Raw genomic sequence first — 19,036 nt, forward strand, 5'->3', positions numbered from 1 at the left:
CCATCCCCTCAGCCTTGCCACGTCACTCCGAAACCAACATATATCCAAACCCGGCTGTCCCATGCCATACAGTACGACCAATGCTCCAAAGCTAGCGGGTCCTATTACACATCTGAGAAAAAAAGAGAATACCCAACCCTTAGAACCACTACCTCCTTGACTTATGAAAGGCACAAAATCCAATCCAAAAATATCCCACAAATCTTCATAAATGTTTAACCGAAAAGAGAATAATAATGCAAAAAGAAAATATCCAAACGATAATGCCGGCAACCAATTGTGACAGCATCTTCTGTTAATCAAGGCTAGAGCTTCTCAAGAGCCGGTAAGCTTCCTCCACCAACTACTTCGAGGAGTAGAGTCTGTGAAGAAAGACTCGCGCGGACCACCCTTAGCACCATTCTTGTCAGCACTGCCATCCGAACCGCCCACGCGACGGTCTCTGCGACGGTCTCGTTCATCTCGTTCATCTCGTTGACCTCGTTCATCGTGGCGCGTGCGACGGCGTCGTCTATCATCCTCCATTTCCGCATCAATGTCCCCATACTTCGCGCGACGACGGGCTGCTCGCCGTGCTGCACGACGAGCCTCTTCATCATCCTGAGGAGGTGCATTGATAGTCGGACCATCCTCAGGGGGTGGTCCAGGATCTGAATGGTCCTTTACCCACGAATCTGTACCTGAATGGGGCCAAATCTGCGCTTTGTTTCGTTTCCGATCACGATCGCGATCGCGATCATCTATAGTATGTCGCGAAGATCTTTCCTGAGGGTATACATATTCGTCTGCAGGCATGGTACGCCTTCTAGCGGCCTTTTCTTCGGCACGTCTAGCTTCGTGTCTCCTCCGTCGGCGTTCTTCTTCGTCCCCAGAGGCGTCAGCATAGCGCGCTCGCCGCCGTTCGGCCCTAGCAGCGCGACGGGCTTCTGCTTCCATCTCCTCAGCAGCGGCGGCTTCCTTTTCGAGCCTACGAAGCCGACGTCTTTCGGCTCTTTCAGCCTCTTTACCCTCGACCGCGAGGCGTTCTGCTTCGCGTTCCCGGGCGGCTCTACGCTCAGCCCGTCGGGCCTCGCGTTCAGCTTGTTTGCGAGCTTCGGCGTCCTCTTCATGCCTTCTCCGTCTTTCGCGCCGTTCTTCCTCTTTCGCAAGACGTGCTTCTTCTGCTGCTTTCTCTTCGGCCCTTCTTGCACGGCGGGCTGCACGGCGAGCTTCTCTCTCATCGTCTATGGCTTCTGCGTCGACGATGTGGTAATCTCGTGCGGACCGTCTAACCCTCTTATCAGGCCGAGCTTCATCGTCTGTGGTATGGTATGTACTTCGACGACGTGGCTCAGGACGTGGCTCGGGACGCGAAGTGGAGGACATGAGTCCCCCAAAGAGACCAGCAATCCCTTTCTTGGCATTCGAGCCTGATCGCTTGAGGGGCACCGCATTGACATGGTTTTCCGTATCGAACATGACAGCATCGTCCTCGATCTGGGGCTGGTTTGGGTTAGCGAGAGGGAAATTCGTATTGTAGTGTGTCCCTACCTTCGATCGTTTACGAGCCGACTTCTCAGGGCTCGAAGGGCCGCCCCCCACTCCAGTCATCATAACATCCTCATCATCTAATGGGTATGCCATAGAAACCTTGCGGGTACGGCTCTTTTGGCTCTTGTCAACGCCGAAGATTTTGGCAGCCTTAGAGGACATTACGGGTATTTCCTCTGGTGGCGGGGATACGAGACCGTTTGCCATATCGACCGAATGACGACGCGAAGTTGACTTGCTCGTACTGTAGTGTTTGTCACGGGTTGACATAGAGCGTGAGACTGGAGGGGTGCTTTGAAATACACTGCTGAGGCGTGGTTTGTCGGTTGGCGGCGACTTCACTCCCGAGTGCTCTTCGGATTTGTTATCTCTGTCCGACGACTCGCCTTTAGAAGAAGATGACTTCTCTTTTTCTTTCTCCTTCTCTATCCGGACCCTCTTCTCTTCAGACCTAGGCTTAGATCTCCTCTCCTCTTTGTGAGGTGTTGCCGACCACATTGTCCATGATGCACCACCATCGCGGTTAACCTTGTGCCGATCTCTCTTAGAAGACTTGACTTCGGGTGGTGGTGTCGGGGGCCCGTCGGGAACAGCTGGAGGAGGAAGCGGCACTTCGGGAGGTGGTGGCGGAATAGGAACCTGAGGTGGTGGAGGGGGTACCTCGACGACGGTCTTGGTTTTGCTCTTCTTGCTGCTCATCTTTCTCTTCTGTACGGGCGCCATGTCAACGATATCGATGATTTCGTTCTCGTCCTCTTCGGGGAAACCCCCGGGGAGGATATCTTTAGAGGAACTAGATTTGTCACCTTCCTCTACGGGCGGTGCGACACGAACACGTGGCGGCGGCGCAGCCAGCCCGTAAATCAGATCATCGTCTTCTTCCTCTTTGGCCGGCTCAAATTTCCTAAGTTTTTCGGCAAGTTTACCGCTCTTAGCCTTAGTCCTCTTTGGTTTCATCCAGTCATCGTCGAGTGTGGGTGCCTTCGAAGACGACGGTGCATCCTCAACGGGGGGGGCCGGGGGTTCTTCCGGAAGCTTTGATGAGTCAGCACATCTACTCTCATCCATGCCTCTCCCATCCACATTCTCATTGACTCCCCAAATTTTTGGTGTCTTAGAGCTACTTACCGGTTCAGGTGAGGAGCTTTTCGCCCTAGCGCCCCAAAATGAGAATGCATCGGATTTATGCTTTTCAGCCTTGGGTTTAGGCTGAGGTTGTATTTTGGGAGCTGAAAAGCCAGATAAAAGTTCGTCGATCTGTTCGGGGGCAAGATCAATGTTGTCGAGATCCAGATCATCATCGTCGTCCCTTTTCTTTTCTTCCTGTTCCTGTTGTCTCTGTCTTTCTGCTTCTTCTTCTTCTTCCCTCTCTTTTTCCTCTCTCTCCCTCTCCTTTTCCCGCTCTTTCTCCTTCTCTTTCTTAGACAACTTATCCTTAGCACTAGTAGATTTGGACTTCTTATCCTCAGACTTGGAGCCCTTTTTTGATTTTTTCTTGGCTGCCGCCTCTGCCTCCTCGCGTTCGCGCCTGGCTTGCTCCTCTGCCTCGCGAGCTTCCTCCTCTTCCGCTTCGCGCGCTGCTTGTGCCTTAGCCTCTCGTTCTCTCTGTTCTTCGGCCTCCGCCTGCTCATCTGCTTCTTGAGTCTCTCCGTTTGCGTCAGGCGCTTCTTGACCCTGATCCTCCTCGGATGCCTTCGCATCAGCACGGGCCTGGACTCTTTCGGTAAGCTCATCAAGCCTCATCTGGTCTACTGCTTTGAACTTCTTTTTCTTCTTGCTCTTGGCTATCAGTGCGGCAAGCTCTGCTTCCTCTTCCGCAATTTCGTCCGCGAGCGTTTGTGCGGCAGCTAGTTCTTCGGCCTCCTGAGCTTCCGTCGCTGCTTTCTGCTCCGCTTCTAAGGCTTCCGCTGCAGCTGCCTTCTCGGCTTCTTTAGCGGCCTTTTCCTTAGCTGCCTTCTCTTTAACACGACGTTTGGCTTTCGCAGTGAGTTCGTCAAATCTTCTCTGGCTAGACTTGGAAAGTTTCTTCTTCTTGCTTTTAGCTGTCAAAGCCGCCAGCTCGTCTTCTTCAGCGGCGATTTGATTTGCCAATTCCTCGGCTGCTCTCCTTTCCTCTTCGTTTTCTCCGGTTTTGGCGTCATCCCAGACATTCTCCCCTATTTCTTGGTCCGACATGCTCATTTCTAATGAAGGCGGTGTAGGTGCTGGAGGTGGAGATTTCTTCTTGCTTTTGCTTGAACTTCCCCAGTCCCAGTCAAAGTCATCTGAATTACCACCCCTGCTCTCTTCAACCGAGTCAGGTTTGAGACTGTCAAGATGAGGCTCATTCTCGATCTCGACCGGAATATTCTTGCTACCTTTCTTCTTTTTCTGTTTCTTCGAGCTGCTTGCCCAGGGGTCGTCATTCTTTGGCTCTTCAATAGAGTCCGGCATCAGGCTATTTTTATTTCTATTCTTATTAGTCGCAAGTCCGTCCCAAAACTCATCACCTTCAGCGACAGCGGATGACGACCCTGAACCTTCGTGTCCTAGTTCCGTGTTAACTTCGACTAAAGCTGTGGAAGCTTTGATTTTTTTCTTGCCCCAATCTAGCCAACCTTCGTGCCTTTCTTCGATGGGAGATTCCTCCTTCACTTTGTTGGTGGGCTTCTTGGTTGCACCCCAAAAGCTCCAAGCAGTCGGTTGTTCAGTAGCTGAAGTGGTAACGTGTCCCATTTCAGGTTTTGGTTCAGGTGTGGGTGGAGTTGGTGGTGCCTCTTCCTTTACCTTAAATGGCTCTTCTAAGATGGCTGTGGCCGTCTTACTCTTTTTCTTCTTGTCCTTTTTAGAGCTACTAAGCCCCCACACGTCATCATCATTTTGATCGGGCGGTGTTTCTGATTTCAGTTCAGATTCCGATTTTTTAAGGGCAAGCTCATCTAAGATGCTCTTTTTCTTCTTACCCTTGCCTGAATCCTTACTAGAAACCCCCCAAGTCGCCCAGTCATCAGCAGGTTCGACCCTGTCTGATTCAGGTGTGGGCTCGGGAACAGGCTCTGGCTCTTTAGGGGGCTCATCTGCGCCACCTTTCTTTTTCTTTTTCTTGTCCTTTTTCGAGGAAGAGCCAAATGACGACCAGATATCATCGTCTGCGAGGTTGGTTTCCTTTACAGGTTCTAATTCCGGTTCCGGTGCAATCCCTTGCACTGGCTCTGAAATAGGTTCGGGCTCGGGCTGAGGTTCCAGTTCTGGCTCTACTGAACCTTTCTTCTTCTTCTTCTTCTTCTCTTTTGTTGTAATTGTAAAGGATGGGAAATCATCAGGTTCTTGTAGTACGATTGGCTCGGATTCAAATTCTTTAGATATTCCTTTAGACGGCTCTTCAGCAGCAGTGTTCTTCTTCTTCTTGTCCTTCTTAGTGGAAATGCCAAAGATACCCCATTCGTCTTCCTTCTTCTCTGGTTCTGCTGGGAGTTTAGACACCTTGTCTAGCACTGGTTCGGCGTCTTTATTATCTTCAACGCCTTTACTTTTTTTGCTCCTTTTCTTGTTTGTAGGTGCACCCCAATTTCCCCAGTCGTCTTCCTTCTCAAGCTCGGGTTCGGCTTCAACTACAGATTCTGGTTCTGGAATAGGCTCGGGCTCAGGGTCTTTCGTCTTTTTCTTCTTTTCTTTCTTGATGGCTCCAAAAAGCCCCCAGGCATCGTCATGATTGGGCTCGGGTTTCTCCTCTACTATCTCAACAACAGGCTCTGGCGTGGTTGATATAGCTTTGCTTTTCTTCTTCTTATCTTTTTTCGTTGCAGTTGTCGAGTCCCATATATTGTCTTCCTCCCTTGTGTTGGTAGGTTCAGGCGGAGTTGTTAGTTCTACCTTCTGCACCTCTCCGATTTTGCTCTTCTTTTTGTCCTTTATACCCCAACCCCTACTACCCTCAAGGATCGAAGCTTCAGGCTCTGGGTCGAGAGCAGGCGGGTCAGACTCCTTAAGTGTTTCGACTCCCTTCTTTTTACTTTTCTTGGAAGATGTTCCAAATGAATCGCTCCAGGGGTTCTCTTCCTTTTCTGGATCAAGTTCTGGCTCTAATTCCGGTGAGGGGAACACGGGCTCAGGAATTTCTTCAATGGCACCCTTCTTCTTTTTCTTGTCCTTCCTAGATGGTGGGACAAGCAAGTCAATCGCAGCCATCGCGGTATTGCCAGTTTTGATCACAGGCTCAATCTTCTCAGGCTCGGGTGCTATGACAGCGGAACCCTTTCTGCCCTTCTTCTTAGCGGTAGTAGCAGTGTCCCAGGTGCTTCCCCGGTTGTCATCAGGTACATTTGACTCGAATTCCTTACTTTGAGCGGTGGGTGTCTCTTCGGGTAGTGGTTCGGGGTCCCAAATGCTGGTCTTCTTTTTGCTCTTATCCTTTTTACTTGAACCTAGCCCGAAGTCAAACCCCTCGTCCTTCTCTTCAGGCTTTCCTTTAGAGGGTATCTTGACCTTGTTCTCATCTGTTTCGTCGAATGACCCAAACCCAAATCCTGTCTTATCCTTGAGTTTAGGTCGATCAATGCTCCCAGAACTGGCGTTTGTCTCTTCCCTCCTTTCTTCCTTCTTCTCCTCCTTATCTTTTGTGTGGTCTGTATCTTTAGACCCAAACAGGCTCCCGAAACCGCGACTCAAGCCACCGAGAAAACCGGACCTAGGCTCTGGTGTGGTTCTACTACCACTGGAATTGATATCTAAAGAGGTCCTCGGAGGATCTAGAGACGTTCTTGGGGGCTCATCCAACTTGACGTCCTGGAATGTGTTGGGTTTACCTGCTGCTTCGAAGGATTGAGCCCTCTCTTCAACTAGTGTATTGCTCTTCTTCTTTTTCTTACCGTTAATAGTCTCGGCAGTAGCCATGCTATCTTCTGATTTTGTGTTGGTTGCGTCGTCCTTCTTTTCTTTCTCCCTCTCCTTCTTCTCCTTCTCCTTTTCCTTCTCTTCAGCATCATTCTTACCCTTACCCTTGTCTTTATCCTTGTCATTACCATCGTCATCACCACCCTTACCATTACCCTGGCCATCGCCGCCCGTACCTCCGCCAGTGTTTCCTGCATCACCGTCTTGGCCGTCATCGTCCCCACCAGCTCCGGCGCCGGTTTCTTTCGCTGCCTGATCCCAATCGAAAACATTTCCTGATTTTGTGTTGTTTTTCTTCTTTCTGGCATGTTGAATAAAGCCATCTTGTGACAGAAAATCCAAATAATGCTTGGTTGTTGGGTCTTCGATTAACAACTTCCTTCGCTGGCACCGGGCGTCATCTAGCGGGGGGGCCTGGTGGTTCACTAACGTAGAGTAATCTTGTTGACGGGCATCTTCACCGGTTCGAGTTGGGTCAATTAGTAATTCAAGGGGGAGGGTATCTTCATCACGAAGCTTCAATAATCGTCGCGATCGTTTCGGAGTAGCGTCAGGTAACACCAGCGGCTTAGAGATAGCACGGCGGCCGATATTTTGATTATACCTGCAACTTGATTCCTATTCCGGATCACATCTATCAGCTTCGACATTCGATAACTACTACGACAGTGTGTAGGATACAGCTCTCAAAATCCCTGGTAATGGCAGCCGTGCCACACCATGACTGGCCTACTAAAACCATTCATGCATAATATAGGTTATAGCTAGAATGCTATAGAATAAGATGCTTAAGGTAGAATACACATACCGATGTCAACACTGTCGAAACCGAAAGCCAAGCTCTTGCAATAAGCTCTAGTCGAGTTTGCAGGTCCAATTCGTCCCAATGCAAAGTCGCAATCGCGGTGGGAGGCTGGTTCTTTGGCTGATTAAACCCGTCTCTTGTCGCGCTTCCGCATGATTCTGTAAACACGGCCGCAGCCATATTGAGATTGGGAACTCGACTGGTTGCGATAGAATAAGAGAACCATGGACGCAGAGATGTCACCTTCGGCAGAACTGGCGAAAATCAAAGATTGTGGTAAGCTGCACTGTTAGTTCAGTAACCGGGGAGGGATGTTTCAAGTGTAAAGGCAGAGAGAGGCCTTGACTTGTCTATTCTTACAGCCTTGAGGTTGAAATTCTAAGGATATCTAAGGGAGGGGAGGGGGGCGGTGGTATGAGTCGGGCTGAGGCCTCTTGGTGATGTTACAATCGTGAATCGTTGTCGGTTGACAAGACGTAGTTAGAATGTCAACAAGGCAACCAGTCTGAGTTTCCAGTTTGAAGCAATACGTCGCGATCTGAATTATTATCGTCTCATTCTCCGTACAGCCCTGTAAAGGCTTCCGGGGAAAAAAAGAATTGTCCCTGGTAATGCAATGGGGGATAGGAAAAGCAAGGGGAGCAAGGGGTAAGTACAATACGTAGTACAAGAGGCAGTAAAACCGAATTCTGATAAGCACCAATGATGTTGTGATGCAGCAATGCAAATAGTAAAAGGTGTGTAAGAAGATGCCGGCTATTTGATTGGTTTTTGCTTCGCAGTCAGTGTGCCGCAGACATGCCTCGACAGATTCGGATACCTCTCGTCTTTTGACGACAGGATCTCCTATTTGATTGTATCGAAAATGGAATACTAGAGCCGAATAGCTTGCTTGAGTAGGTACTTGCTTGAGTAGGTAGAGAAGGGCAAATCAGCCAAGCAGCATAAAGTCCTTGTCCAGTCTGCTTGAAGCAAAAGGTACAAAAGGGAATAAAAGACCACAAAAAAAAAACAGTAAACGGATTGGACGTCTGGGCCTATTATGTATGCACGTATGAATGCGACCACCCAATGGATGAACAATAACGGAGCATCATGCACCTGAGTGGGCGAAGGAGAAAAAAAAATGAAACAACCAAAAAGATGGCAAAGGTGAAGAAGGGTGTGCCTCAAGAGACGATAGAGGGGAAATCGCCGTTTGTAGGATGGCTGGTTATCATTATCATTGGACAGCCGCTGATGTGATGGATCCGCTTTTATTTTCCCCACACCCCTGCCAGCCTTGACACAGTAACACCCTCCCGCCATCCTTTCCTAGGTACCTCATATTGTAGGTACACCTTAGGTACTCCGAGACCTTCACTTCGCATACAATTGATAACTAGTACATTCAATAGTATATAATTCATTATACGGGTCATTGTACCTCTATACGACTCTAATGTGTCACTTGATGGCAAGTCCTTGCTCTTTCCAAACGTTCCTTACCCACTTCAGGTCTCTTTACCGCGCGATGGATAAAGCCAGTCACCAGGTGACTTTCCCCAACTTTTCCTATTTACCTACCTATTCCATGTCTCGATCTAGAGTGGGGTTACATATCCGAATCTGAATTGGATCGTCTGTACAAGCTCGCGTTGTCTAGCAAACGATAACAAAGGGAGAGAGACCAGATGAAGAGTAATAAATCTCAATTGACTCCTTGGTTGCATTAACTTCCCGTCTGGTCCCTGCGTTCGTTGTGTTGCACCTGCGCGAACAATTCCTTCTTATGAAATCGCGTTTCAATGAAACCCCGCCACAACGAAATCTTGCGCTCCTAATTCTCATTTTTTCATCCCCCCGTTTCCTTTTCCACCCGATTGTTTGACTGGACCCCTCATTTGATTAATCGCTTTTTTTTTTCTCCTCAGCCTTCTGCTTCTTTTCTTTATCATGTACCTACAGGTACCTTCAGGTAGGTACCTGGTATTAAAAATATATATATTAAAAAAATCTTTTGTGTAGCCAGCCCCTGCAGCTCAATATACTATAAATTTGGTCCTGCTTTGAATTGGATGTTCTCAACCAGCTGAACTTTGATGGATGCCGAGGACGCGTACAGCAGCATGGGCGATCATCTAAAGGACGGACAAATGGCGACTCCAATTCGAGAAAAATTCGTACGTTTACTTGCATGATGGTCCTTCGCCCCTTTTGCGCAACAGGTGCGGCGAATTATTATATCGCGTGCCTACAGAACAGCAATACAAACGCGTAATGTTGGACAAGCGTCATAGGAGGTACCCATGGATTTACCACCTGAGCTTCTCCTCTCCGGCTGCAATGGGAAAGGCCAAGGTATCGATACATGATGGATGGGCAGCCATGCACCTCTTAGCTTTGGTATCTGCTCCAGGCTTTACCCACGACGCCCATTCATCCACGTCGTTGGAATCCATCCGAAAAGAGTAGGACAACTGCTAGGCTGACCAGGTTAAAGCATGCCAGATGCATCTGCCACATCTGCCACAACTACCAAATCCATGTTCCGGTTGCTATAGAAATCTACATGAAAACTGATGAAATAAAAAAGGGTTACCTATAGGTACTACATGCTGTATCCTGCCGCCGAACCCTGGCCTACCCGCAACACCCGTTTGGTTGCCCAGTCTCATCGGCAGCCATTGTACTATGTAGTGGTCTATCGACACTCCCAGCTCCGTTTTGGGTTGCACGTTTTCTACTCGACGCCGGCCCCCATCTGAATGGGTAGTGGTTGTTGTCCAACCCATGCATACGCATCCAACAAATAACCACCTAAATTGGCATCGCGAGTTCTTCACCGCTCTAAAATTCATATACCGACCTGTCATGCCAACGGTGTTCCGCTGACGCTAAGTGGTAGAAGCCATTTGCAGAAGACAATAAAACTCGACTTAACTGGTCCTGCACGTAAATTTTTTTTTCTCCCCAATTGACCAACGGATCGTTGCATGAGGCACTTAGCCCTGCCGAAGCACTTCCTTCGAGGGCCTTCCATTTTTTCGATAAATGGGTATAGATCGCATCGGTGACTCCCACGATGCGATGTGGTGCATTACCAGCGTTTCGTTCGTTAGGGATATGGGGCCAGGACGTATCACTGCCGTAGTATTTGCATCAGATCGGATATGGTCCGCAGCCTCGAATCCACACAAACGCGGATATGGTTATGGTTCTTTCGCGTCTGTACCGTGTTCTCGAATATGTCCTTATCTTCCGGATACTCATCCCAGAGCCGGGCTTTGTTTGTTTTTGCCACTTTTCACCGCACATTCAGATCGACACGCAGTACCGCCCGCCCCCATTCATTTTGACCAACTGGCTCAGGTCCAGGTTTCGGTCCACTGCACGTGATCTTTCACATGATGTTATTATATATGGTAAATATGTATGATGGTTTTGGTGTTGACAACGCAAAGTGGATGTCGGTCCATCATACTCCAGGTTTTCATGGACCCTAAGAACTGCTGTTAGGAATTGATTCGCTCCTCGCCGCTGACCGTTTCGAACCGGCCTCGTCTAATAGCCAGATCATGGCCAGAGTATCATAACATTAGGTAGGAAACACATTAAAAGGAGCTATACATAAGGCGTTAGGTAAGGGTCCATTCATGCTCCTGCATAGACTACGTACTACGTTCGTATATGGCAAGTCAACCCCACGATCCTAAACAAAGGATCAGGAATAACCCAAGTGGAGTTGGAGCCATATTTTTGTTAAATCGGTATAAAATAAGGTACCTCTACATTATTACGGTCATCGGAAAATTGACAATGCCTATGTCGACCTTGGCCTCCAGAGATCACAAATACTAATTACAAAGAGTCTAACTACCCATCTGTATAAAGCATGATCAAGGGTGGCTATTTCTATACACAGCCGCCAGTACGTCGATGCTTATAGTATAGTATATCTAACAGAACGGCCCACTCACTCACTCCATGTCTTAAGCCGACCCCGAGCCCAAGCCTAGCCGAAGACGGAGACTATACATTGGAGTATAAAGAGGGATGTTGGGTTGTTTTTAAGAGCTCGTGACCTTGAATCTGGGCTGATTTGACCACCTACTCCTCATTCTCCTCATTAATAGGATCTCGAGAACTAACATGATACAAGTAAATGATACGACAGCCGGCCGAAAATAATTCATTAATGCTCCGGTGTTTCGTGCGGCTGCAGCGTAAAGGCAAGCAAGACATAGAGACTAGGTAGGCTTAGACGTAAACATACCAGCTTTTTCTACACCCACTTCACTACCTCTTAACCTAACCTAACATAACCCGCCTACCCGACATACCTAATTCCACGCCGCCGCCCAGAGAAGTCGACATCGGTCATCACACGACGCACCACCACCACCACCAAAAGCCTCTCTCCCCTACAACGCCAACGCCCGTTCCCTTCCACCCATCCATCCCCTCATCCAGTTCATATCATCTCGTTCGCTCGTTCATTCATTCATATCACTTGCACTCCGGCTCCCTCCGCCCGATACCCTGGTGCATCTTCGCGACCCAGGGCTCTATGAGGTACTCGTTGACGATGGGGTACAGCAGGCTGACGACGCCGAGCGTGATGGCCTAGAACTCGGGGCGCTCGAGCAGCCGGCCGCGGAACAGCGCGCGGTTGCGGGCCGCGTCCCGGCGTCGCGCCCGCGCGCGCGCCTCGTCTTGGAATACCGCGCGTTCGTGGGAGGCGCTGGGCAGAAAAGTAAGTAATTCAGAATATTAGATTAGGCACCCCCCTGTCGAGTATCTGCTTAGAGAGAAAGGGTAGGAGGTAAGGTAATAAGCCAGGTAGGTACCTTAGGTAAGTATGTTGGGATTCTGAGAATAGACATAGACAATAACACCCCACGGTAAATTCAAAAGGAGACTCACAACGTCGCTCTATACGCCTGGTCCGACGCCATCCGCTGCTGGTGCTGGTGTTGCTGATGCTGGTCCTCGCCGTGGAACTGGTGGCTTCCACCGGCGCCGGCGGCGGGGTACGGCCCGGGCTGGTGCTGCTGCGGCGAGGAGCCGTGGTAATGAGAGGATGGGTGGGAGTGCGACATATTGTTCGTCGGCGGGGAATGGCTGTACGATTGGTAATATTTCTCACGGTCCATATCAATGTTTTACAGATATATGTGTTTCGAAACGAATGATATTGTCGAAACGTGCTTTTACTCCCTTTCTCGATGCTGTTAGGAGTGACGATATGTGGAACTGAGTGGGTGCTAGTTAATGCCTTGGGTATGGGCTACGGAGGTTTGATAGTTACCGGAAACTGTAATTCGGGAAGGGGGAGGGAGTTACGATGACAACGTCAAGCCAGCCACGTTTAGATGATAATTTCCATTCATATAATTACCTAACATATATCTATCTAACCCCCATCACTCCTGCCTCTACTTGCCCCTATTCCTAACAATTTGGAGATGCTCCATGTTCTTATAAGCAACCGCAGCTAACACCGCCTGCCTAAGATCTCGATCATCAGTGACAGGAAAATCATGAATTTCCTATACTCTAACTCCTCCCGATGCACTCCGTGCAATATACATGAAAGGCAATATACCATACACCAATGCCTAGGTAGGTACCTACCTCTAACTCTGCTTAAGTATTGTTCATATGCAATCGGAAGTCGAAATTTCTCAGAGACAAACCGCTGAGCCGAAAGTGTATTTCATTTCAGCACAATTGCCATTGTAGCCTATCTAGCCTATGAGTTGGCGCACTCATAAAATTCCTCTGCTGAAACCATTTCGTCCGGTTCGTCCTGGTCAAGCCAGCCGTCTTCGAACCACGCATCGTCGCTCTCGCCATTCTCGATCTCCTCGACCTCCATGTCGTTGACCATGCGGCTGCGCTCCTCGATCAACACGTCCACCCACCGGAGCTCGGCAGTCTTGCGTAACAGGAACGCCGTTTGCGCTTCTAGCATGTCCTCCACCAGCCTCCTCGCGGCTTCGTGCATCAGCTCCTCCCCGATTACCTGCTCTTCCTCGACTTTCCAGCTGTAGTTCTCCAGCTCGTTGTCTCTCCATTTCTCCCATTGTGCGAAACGAGCATCCATCTTACGCTTCAGTTCTTTCATGGCAGCCTCTACTTTGGCATCGCCGTCCCCTTTGTGAGACCAGTATTTCTTCAATTGGACGTGGTACTGCTCTTCGATCCGGCGCTCCTCGGCTACTCGTGCTACGTATTCCCTTTCGAGTATCATTTCGCGCTTTGTCAACTTGGCCCTTGTAACGGTGCTCAGATTCTCACGTTTCGCTTTGTGCTTCTCCTGCAGCCCTTCCCATGCCGTAACATCTTGGCTTTCCAGTCTTGCTTCTTCGGTACTATGGTTCCGCTGTACCGCGATGTGCTGGAGTTTGTGTATTTTCACAAACACCTCTCGGAGCTCCAGGTATTTGACTTCTATCGCTCGGCGTCTCTCGCCCTCTCTCCTGATGCGTTCCTCGAGTAGCTTTGCCCGGCGCTCCTCGGTCAACCGTTCCTGTTCCTGTCGCAGAAGCTCAGCTTTGAGCTCTTCTTCGCGCTCGAATTCGGCTATCAGCCATAGAGCCTCTTGAAGCTCGGCTTCCTCCTGGGCTTCTTTTTCTTGGCGGGCTAGACGTCGCGCTTCCGCACTTTCTTTAACAGCCGCTAATTGCTCCATCGTACACGCACAGGTTCGCCAGCGCGCACTGCAAACATAGCAGAACTCGGCACCACATCGACATGTCATATGCTGGCATGCTTCTCTATGCTCGACGTACGCCTGGCAGCCATAGCACCGCTTCCATCCTTCTTCTATAGCAAGCTCGTCAGTCATCCTCATATCGCGGTCCTCGGGACAGTTGGTCCCATCATGCTGTGGACCGCGGCAGATGATACAGGTCCAGTGACCTGCCGAACATCTTGCGATATCGCAGTCGCGATTGATCTGATCCGGCCGAAGCCATAAACTACAACCGGCAGAACTGCAATACACTCGCTCGCTTATCGGCAGGTTCCACTCTGCTACTCGTTCGTGATATAGCTTTTTCAAGTCGTTTCCAACATTGAGTATTATAACGGCGGATGGAATGGGATTCAGACAGCACTTAGGCGGCCATTGCTGCTCATTAGCACAGGTCGTGCGTATGAGACGTATAAAACAACGTTTGCAATAGCTGTGGCAAGGAGCCTTGACCATATCCTTAGGGTTAAAGTCATCCAGGCAGGAGACGCATTCGCTAGAGCACCTAGTATTAGTATGATTTCTGTTTGTTTATATTATAGCCTATAAGGGTGCTTACACTTCGGCGTCGTGGATGGAAGACGTATGGCTGCTACTGCTGTTCGTTACCGTTTTCTTCAAAACTCCAGACACAAATCCCCTCTTCGATGTATAACCACTTATTTCAAAACTGCTCCGAGAGATATCTCGCTTATGGCGAGCGGCTCCGGTTGTGCTAGATCCGCCCCTTTCTCCGACATTATTCAAGCGTCGAAAGAGGTTCCTGAACGAGCGCTTCTTTGGTTTGACGGGCTGTATTGGTGCGATAAGACTACTGTCAGCCACTCCTAGCATGGTCGAGACAGGCACTGGAGCCTGAACGGCCAAGTTTTGTTCATTCGGGCTCTCATCCAAGGGCGCGCCTGTTATTTCAGTGCCCTGGATTTCTTCCTTTTCTTCCAACAGCTTCTCGGTCTCCCTTAACTTCTTAGCGCCATCTTCTTGCCGTCTTTTTTTCTCCTCCGCAATCCTGGCCTTGACCTTGTCGATGGATTCCTGGATGATCTGAGCGACTACATCTGACTTGGAATCGGCCGTGTCTCTCAGACCTTCGGGAGGCTCATACTGGGTCCAATCAACAGTAATTTCGGTATTTAGCACACCAGTTGATAAGGAGTCGCCGTTTATGTTTTCCGCGACAGCTTTCCCTTTTCCTTTCCCTTTGGAAAACTCATCGCCACCCCCTTCCGAATGCTGTACCAAGTTGGCCGGGGGATCAGAGAATTCCCCCACGACGGGGATTGGCTCGATCATTAGTAGGTAGAAATAAGGTAAAACTTGACGAAGCACTATGGCCAACAATATAAGTTGGATTGCTAAGCTCTCGTCGAAAGACATATGAAGGTCTCCGGTGAGCTTGGTTTAGCCGCAGGATTCCCCACGCTTCCTATACTCTAGTGGGTGCATTGGAAGGCAAAAGACGAGGTGATATTGATTCTGCAAGTAAAGCACCTACATAATAGGAGATAATAGCTAGGTAGGTAAGGTAGGTAGATAAAAAGGACAGGTAGATTTGAGAAAACATTTGGCCATGATGGGTTTGGCAAGCTGAATACGTGATCTCAGCTTGCCAGCTTACATCTTACAAAGACCACCACCTACCTAGCTACAAACCTGCCTCGGAACTTGGATGATGTACTAACTAGGTAGTAGGTAACAGAGCTGAAAGATGGTTCCTCCGACTCTAAAATTCCTCACCTAGCTTCAGCCCCGATTACCGAAACGTGGGCCGCATTTCCGCATTTCCCCCGAGCTGGCCTCGTTTTACATCCCATCTGCTGATTGTAGCGGACGGCGTAGCACCTGGCCCATACATCCCATACATCCCATGCATACCTACCTAGGTACCTAAGGTGAGCAGTGAGCTGCGTGTGTTACCGTCCGTTGTTGATTGGCGGGTTTCAGGAAGAGCTCTACGGGACTACAGTACCTAAGGGAAGCTTGTTTGGGGGCAGAGCAGCCAATGGCGTCGGAGGGCGATGTTGTATACTAGATCCATCTCGCTCAAACATTCTCATCTCATCTGATATCGGAAAGTAGAGAAAGCCTTGTGCTATCGTAGCTCAAGGCATTTCCAGCGGGGCATCGTTCCGATTCGACATGAGGTGGCCCAAGTTTGTCCATTTATAAACCACTGGGTAATTGTTTGCCTAACGTGGAAGTTCTTAAATAATTCGCGTATTTGTCGGAAGCCGACGCGACACAATTGTTCATACGATAGAGCTGGACTTAGTCTTAGCCAGGGGGTCTTTCGAAGGGGTCTTTCGAGCGGTCTTTTCTATCACCTCAAATCCCGATGTTAACATGCCTAATACTTAATACGACAAGGGTCTTTCCAACTACTACACCGAGAACTCCAGGAAGGTTTGGAGGGGTTAGAGGAAGTCAATACAGGTGACGAACTTCCTTCTATACTATTGACAAAGTTGCCTTGGCTGAGATGAGAGCCTGATTAAATTTGCAGAACTAAATCCATCCGCATAAGCCAGGCTGCGATCCAAGTGCCATATTACATACCTCTTTAGGTACACCCAGTACTCTCGTTACGCTTCTTTGACAGCAGAGAACAGTTAGTTAGGTACAAAGAAAATATGGTCATATTCTACAATTTTTTATTTTTTATTATCTTTTGAATCTACGAGTGACGCGAATGTCAACACTCCTATTGGATAACTATCTCAGCGTCGTCATCCCTTTACAGCGACCAATGACCATCTCTCAACCGGGTGTGGCTTTCGATATGGTAAGAGTACCTATGAGTAGGTGTGAATGTTCGCCACGTATGTCATAAAAGCCTGAAGATGTCCCCTAAAAAGCAAACCTGCTTGACAGTTAGCCTGACGTCACCCCCTGGTTTACGTCGACTAATTAGATGCGAGTATAATCTGATGCGTATTTCATATCAAAGAGGGTTTTAACTAGGTACCTAACCTAAGGTATTAAGTGTTATCTTGGGTGTCCCATCGAGATCGCATCTACCAACTCTTTATATATACCTTATATATAATGATCCTACCTAGCATAGGTAATATACTACTAGTTGAACCATCCTCATCCTTATTTCTAGATATAACTATTTTGTACCCAACCTCTACCTTCCTATCTACCTGGTACTTATAACCCACCTGCACTACACAAACATAAAAACCACACAACCATGGCAGCGTCCACACGAGCGTCAACAGGCCACTCCAAGCCGCGCATCCACCTAACCGTGTCCACCGAGCCGGAACGCAAGCGGCGCACCGGCGGCACCACGACAACCCGTCACAACCACCACCACCACCATACCACCAAGCGGACCGGCGCGACCAGGGCCCCGGCTACCCACCACAAGCGGAAGCCGCACCTGAGCGACAAGATCGAGGGCGCCGCCAAGAAGCTGGTTGGGAAGATCACGCGCCGGCCGGGGAAGAAGGCCGCGGGGACGCGCCAGATGCGCGGCACCGACGGGAAAGGCAGCCGAGTCCAGCGCGTGTAAGGTTTATCTTGCGTTTGAAGAGGGTGCTATGAGTTATGAGTCATGGATATTCGAAAGTGTTTTTTTTTTTTTTTTTGTTGGGTGTTCCTAAAATTCTGAGGTAAAAGAGGACGGTCGTGTATAAGTGTATGGTGTATCGTGCATGGTGGTTAAGGAGACTCTCGTTAGAAGGCATACGCCACGGGACGCAAGGGATGGTATACTTTTTCGATATTGCAATTCGCCGAGGTTTAACGGATATACGTGCTATCGCCAGCTCATGCTGGATTAGGTACTTGGGTGTATGAAGTATTATTATTAACCTTGAACAAATAATATTAGGAAACGTATTCGGGTATTTTGAAATACACTGTAAGAGTTCGGAAGATACCTCTATCAAACCGCTACACTACCAAAAGGTAGATTGATGTCAACTCGAGGGGTTGACGATGCTATCTCCACCTATAAGGACAGTGCCGTGACATACACACCTAGGTACCTCTTATACCAGGTAGTGCAAGATTAAGGGGTTATGGATGAAATCTATTTTCGGAAATTTTAAAAGTTTTCACTTACTTTATAATACCTTATACTGACACATTAACTATAACCAAGTGCTAACTTTTACTTTTCAAATGGCTTTCCACATGATATATAACAGTGTTACCTACTGAAAATACGTATAGGTGTCATGGTCTGGTAGTGATAATTGTTGTTGCACAAGGGAGAGAATGAGGGAAGTAGTAGAAAGGCCCTCGTCTACCTAGCTACCTCCTACCTTATATACACGATGGTAGCCCGCTAGAGGGCTACGAGCCGTACCGTGACAATAAGGTCCTAGTTAAAAGCAACACCGTTCAAGCGATTAACATGGGTTTCTAATATTATATTTTCTAATACTATGGTCCATATAAATTAAGTACCTGACTTACTTGCCTATTGCTCCTGGAATCTAGCAAGCTAGGTACCTAGCCAAGAAAAGTCCTCATCCTAGAAGCTTATCAGATGGCACTAGTAGACAGCTGTTGTTACCGTTCGATGTTATAGATCTTTATTCCATTAGGTAGATATTTTGATAGAACGTCACTAGATGCCTGAGGAGAACCAGACGATCAATGTAGCTGGCCGAAGTGGTGGAAAGTCTCGATCGACATTATCTTCTCCGTCGGCTAGCTCGTGACCTTAATGTCAGCTAATACATTAGCAGCGGCTCTCGGTAGTATATTTCGCGATATTAATATCGGCGCGTCGGCCGCGCAAGTTACACTTCCCTCTGGGTATATACTTCCTCGAATTGGGTATTGGTCCATTCTTTGTAGCTACCCCTCGCGGAGATGAGCAGCCAGGAGCATATCATCCGCAATGCTTGATACCTTCGATTTATGGAATGCTCTCTGCCCAGTGGGGGATTTCATTGCTCCTGATGATTATCGGTAGATTTCTCGTACTGGGCGCGGGAGCAGGTATTATGGTACGCAACTGGTTATTCTTGGCTTATAAAAAAATCGTGAATTATTTCAAGCCTATCACGTTTGTCCTGGTAGCTTCTAGGTCCCGTGATGGCAGACATGTACCACTCGAAGGAACGCGG

At 48.7% G+C, this 19,036-nt stretch overlaps 4 protein-coding genes across 4 annotated transcripts; 1 reads left to right on the forward strand and 3 right to left on the reverse strand.

Moving 5' to 3' along the window:
- Nucleotides 1-1,948: 1,948 nt before the first annotated feature.
- On the reverse strand, nucleotides 1,949-7,733 carry F4812DRAFT_316381 (uncharacterized protein). Its single transcript, XM_047931391.1, has 3 exons — nucleotides 7,211-7,733; nucleotides 2,659-7,020; nucleotides 1,949-2,555 (listed from the first exon to the last, which is right to left on the reverse strand). Exons 1-3 carry the CDS (start codon nucleotides 7,385-7,387, stop codon nucleotides 2,484-2,486), a joined length of 4,611 nt encoding a protein of 1,536 aa, XP_047792486.1. The 5' UTR covers nucleotides 7,388-7,733; the 3' UTR covers nucleotides 1,949-2,483.
- A 4,123-nt stretch (nucleotides 7,734-11,856) lies between these two features.
- Nucleotides 11,857-12,606, reverse strand: F4812DRAFT_421745 (uncharacterized protein). The gene is made up of 2 exons (XM_047933588.1): nucleotides 12,004-12,606; nucleotides 11,857-11,942 (listed from the first exon to the last, which is right to left on the reverse strand). The coding sequence occupies exon 1, from the start codon at nucleotides 12,340-12,342 to the stop codon at nucleotides 12,109-12,111; it is 234 nt and encodes a 77-aa protein (XP_047792487.1). The 5' UTR covers nucleotides 12,343-12,606; the 3' UTR covers nucleotides 11,857-11,942; nucleotides 12,004-12,108.
- A 335-nt stretch (nucleotides 12,607-12,941) lies between these two features.
- F4812DRAFT_457565 (uncharacterized protein) lies at nucleotides 12,942-15,323 on the reverse strand (the record flags this gene model as incomplete). Its single annotated transcript, XM_047937187.1, has 2 exons — nucleotides 12,942-14,442; nucleotides 14,506-15,323. 2 exons carry the CDS (start codon nucleotides 15,321-15,323, stop codon nucleotides 12,942-12,944), a joined length of 2,319 nt encoding a protein of 772 aa, XP_047792488.1.
- Nucleotides 15,324-17,142: 1,819 nt separating this feature from the next.
- F4812DRAFT_457566 (uncharacterized protein) lies at nucleotides 17,143-17,466 on the forward strand (the record flags this gene model as incomplete). The annotated part of the gene is made up of 1 exon (XM_047937188.1): nucleotides 17,143-17,466. The coding sequence occupies one exon, from the start codon at nucleotides 17,143-17,145 to the stop codon at nucleotides 17,464-17,466; it is 324 nt and encodes a 107-aa protein (XP_047792489.1).
- Nucleotides 17,467-19,036: the final 1,570 nt, after the last annotated feature.

This window comes from Daldinia caldariorum (genome assembly GCF_022478825.1).
Source record: "Daldinia caldariorum strain CBS 122874 unplaced genomic scaffold F4812scaffold_4, whole genome shotgun sequence".
In the NCBI taxonomy this organism is placed as follows: domain Eukaryota; kingdom Fungi; phylum Ascomycota; class Sordariomycetes; order Xylariales; family Hypoxylaceae; genus Daldinia; species Daldinia caldariorum.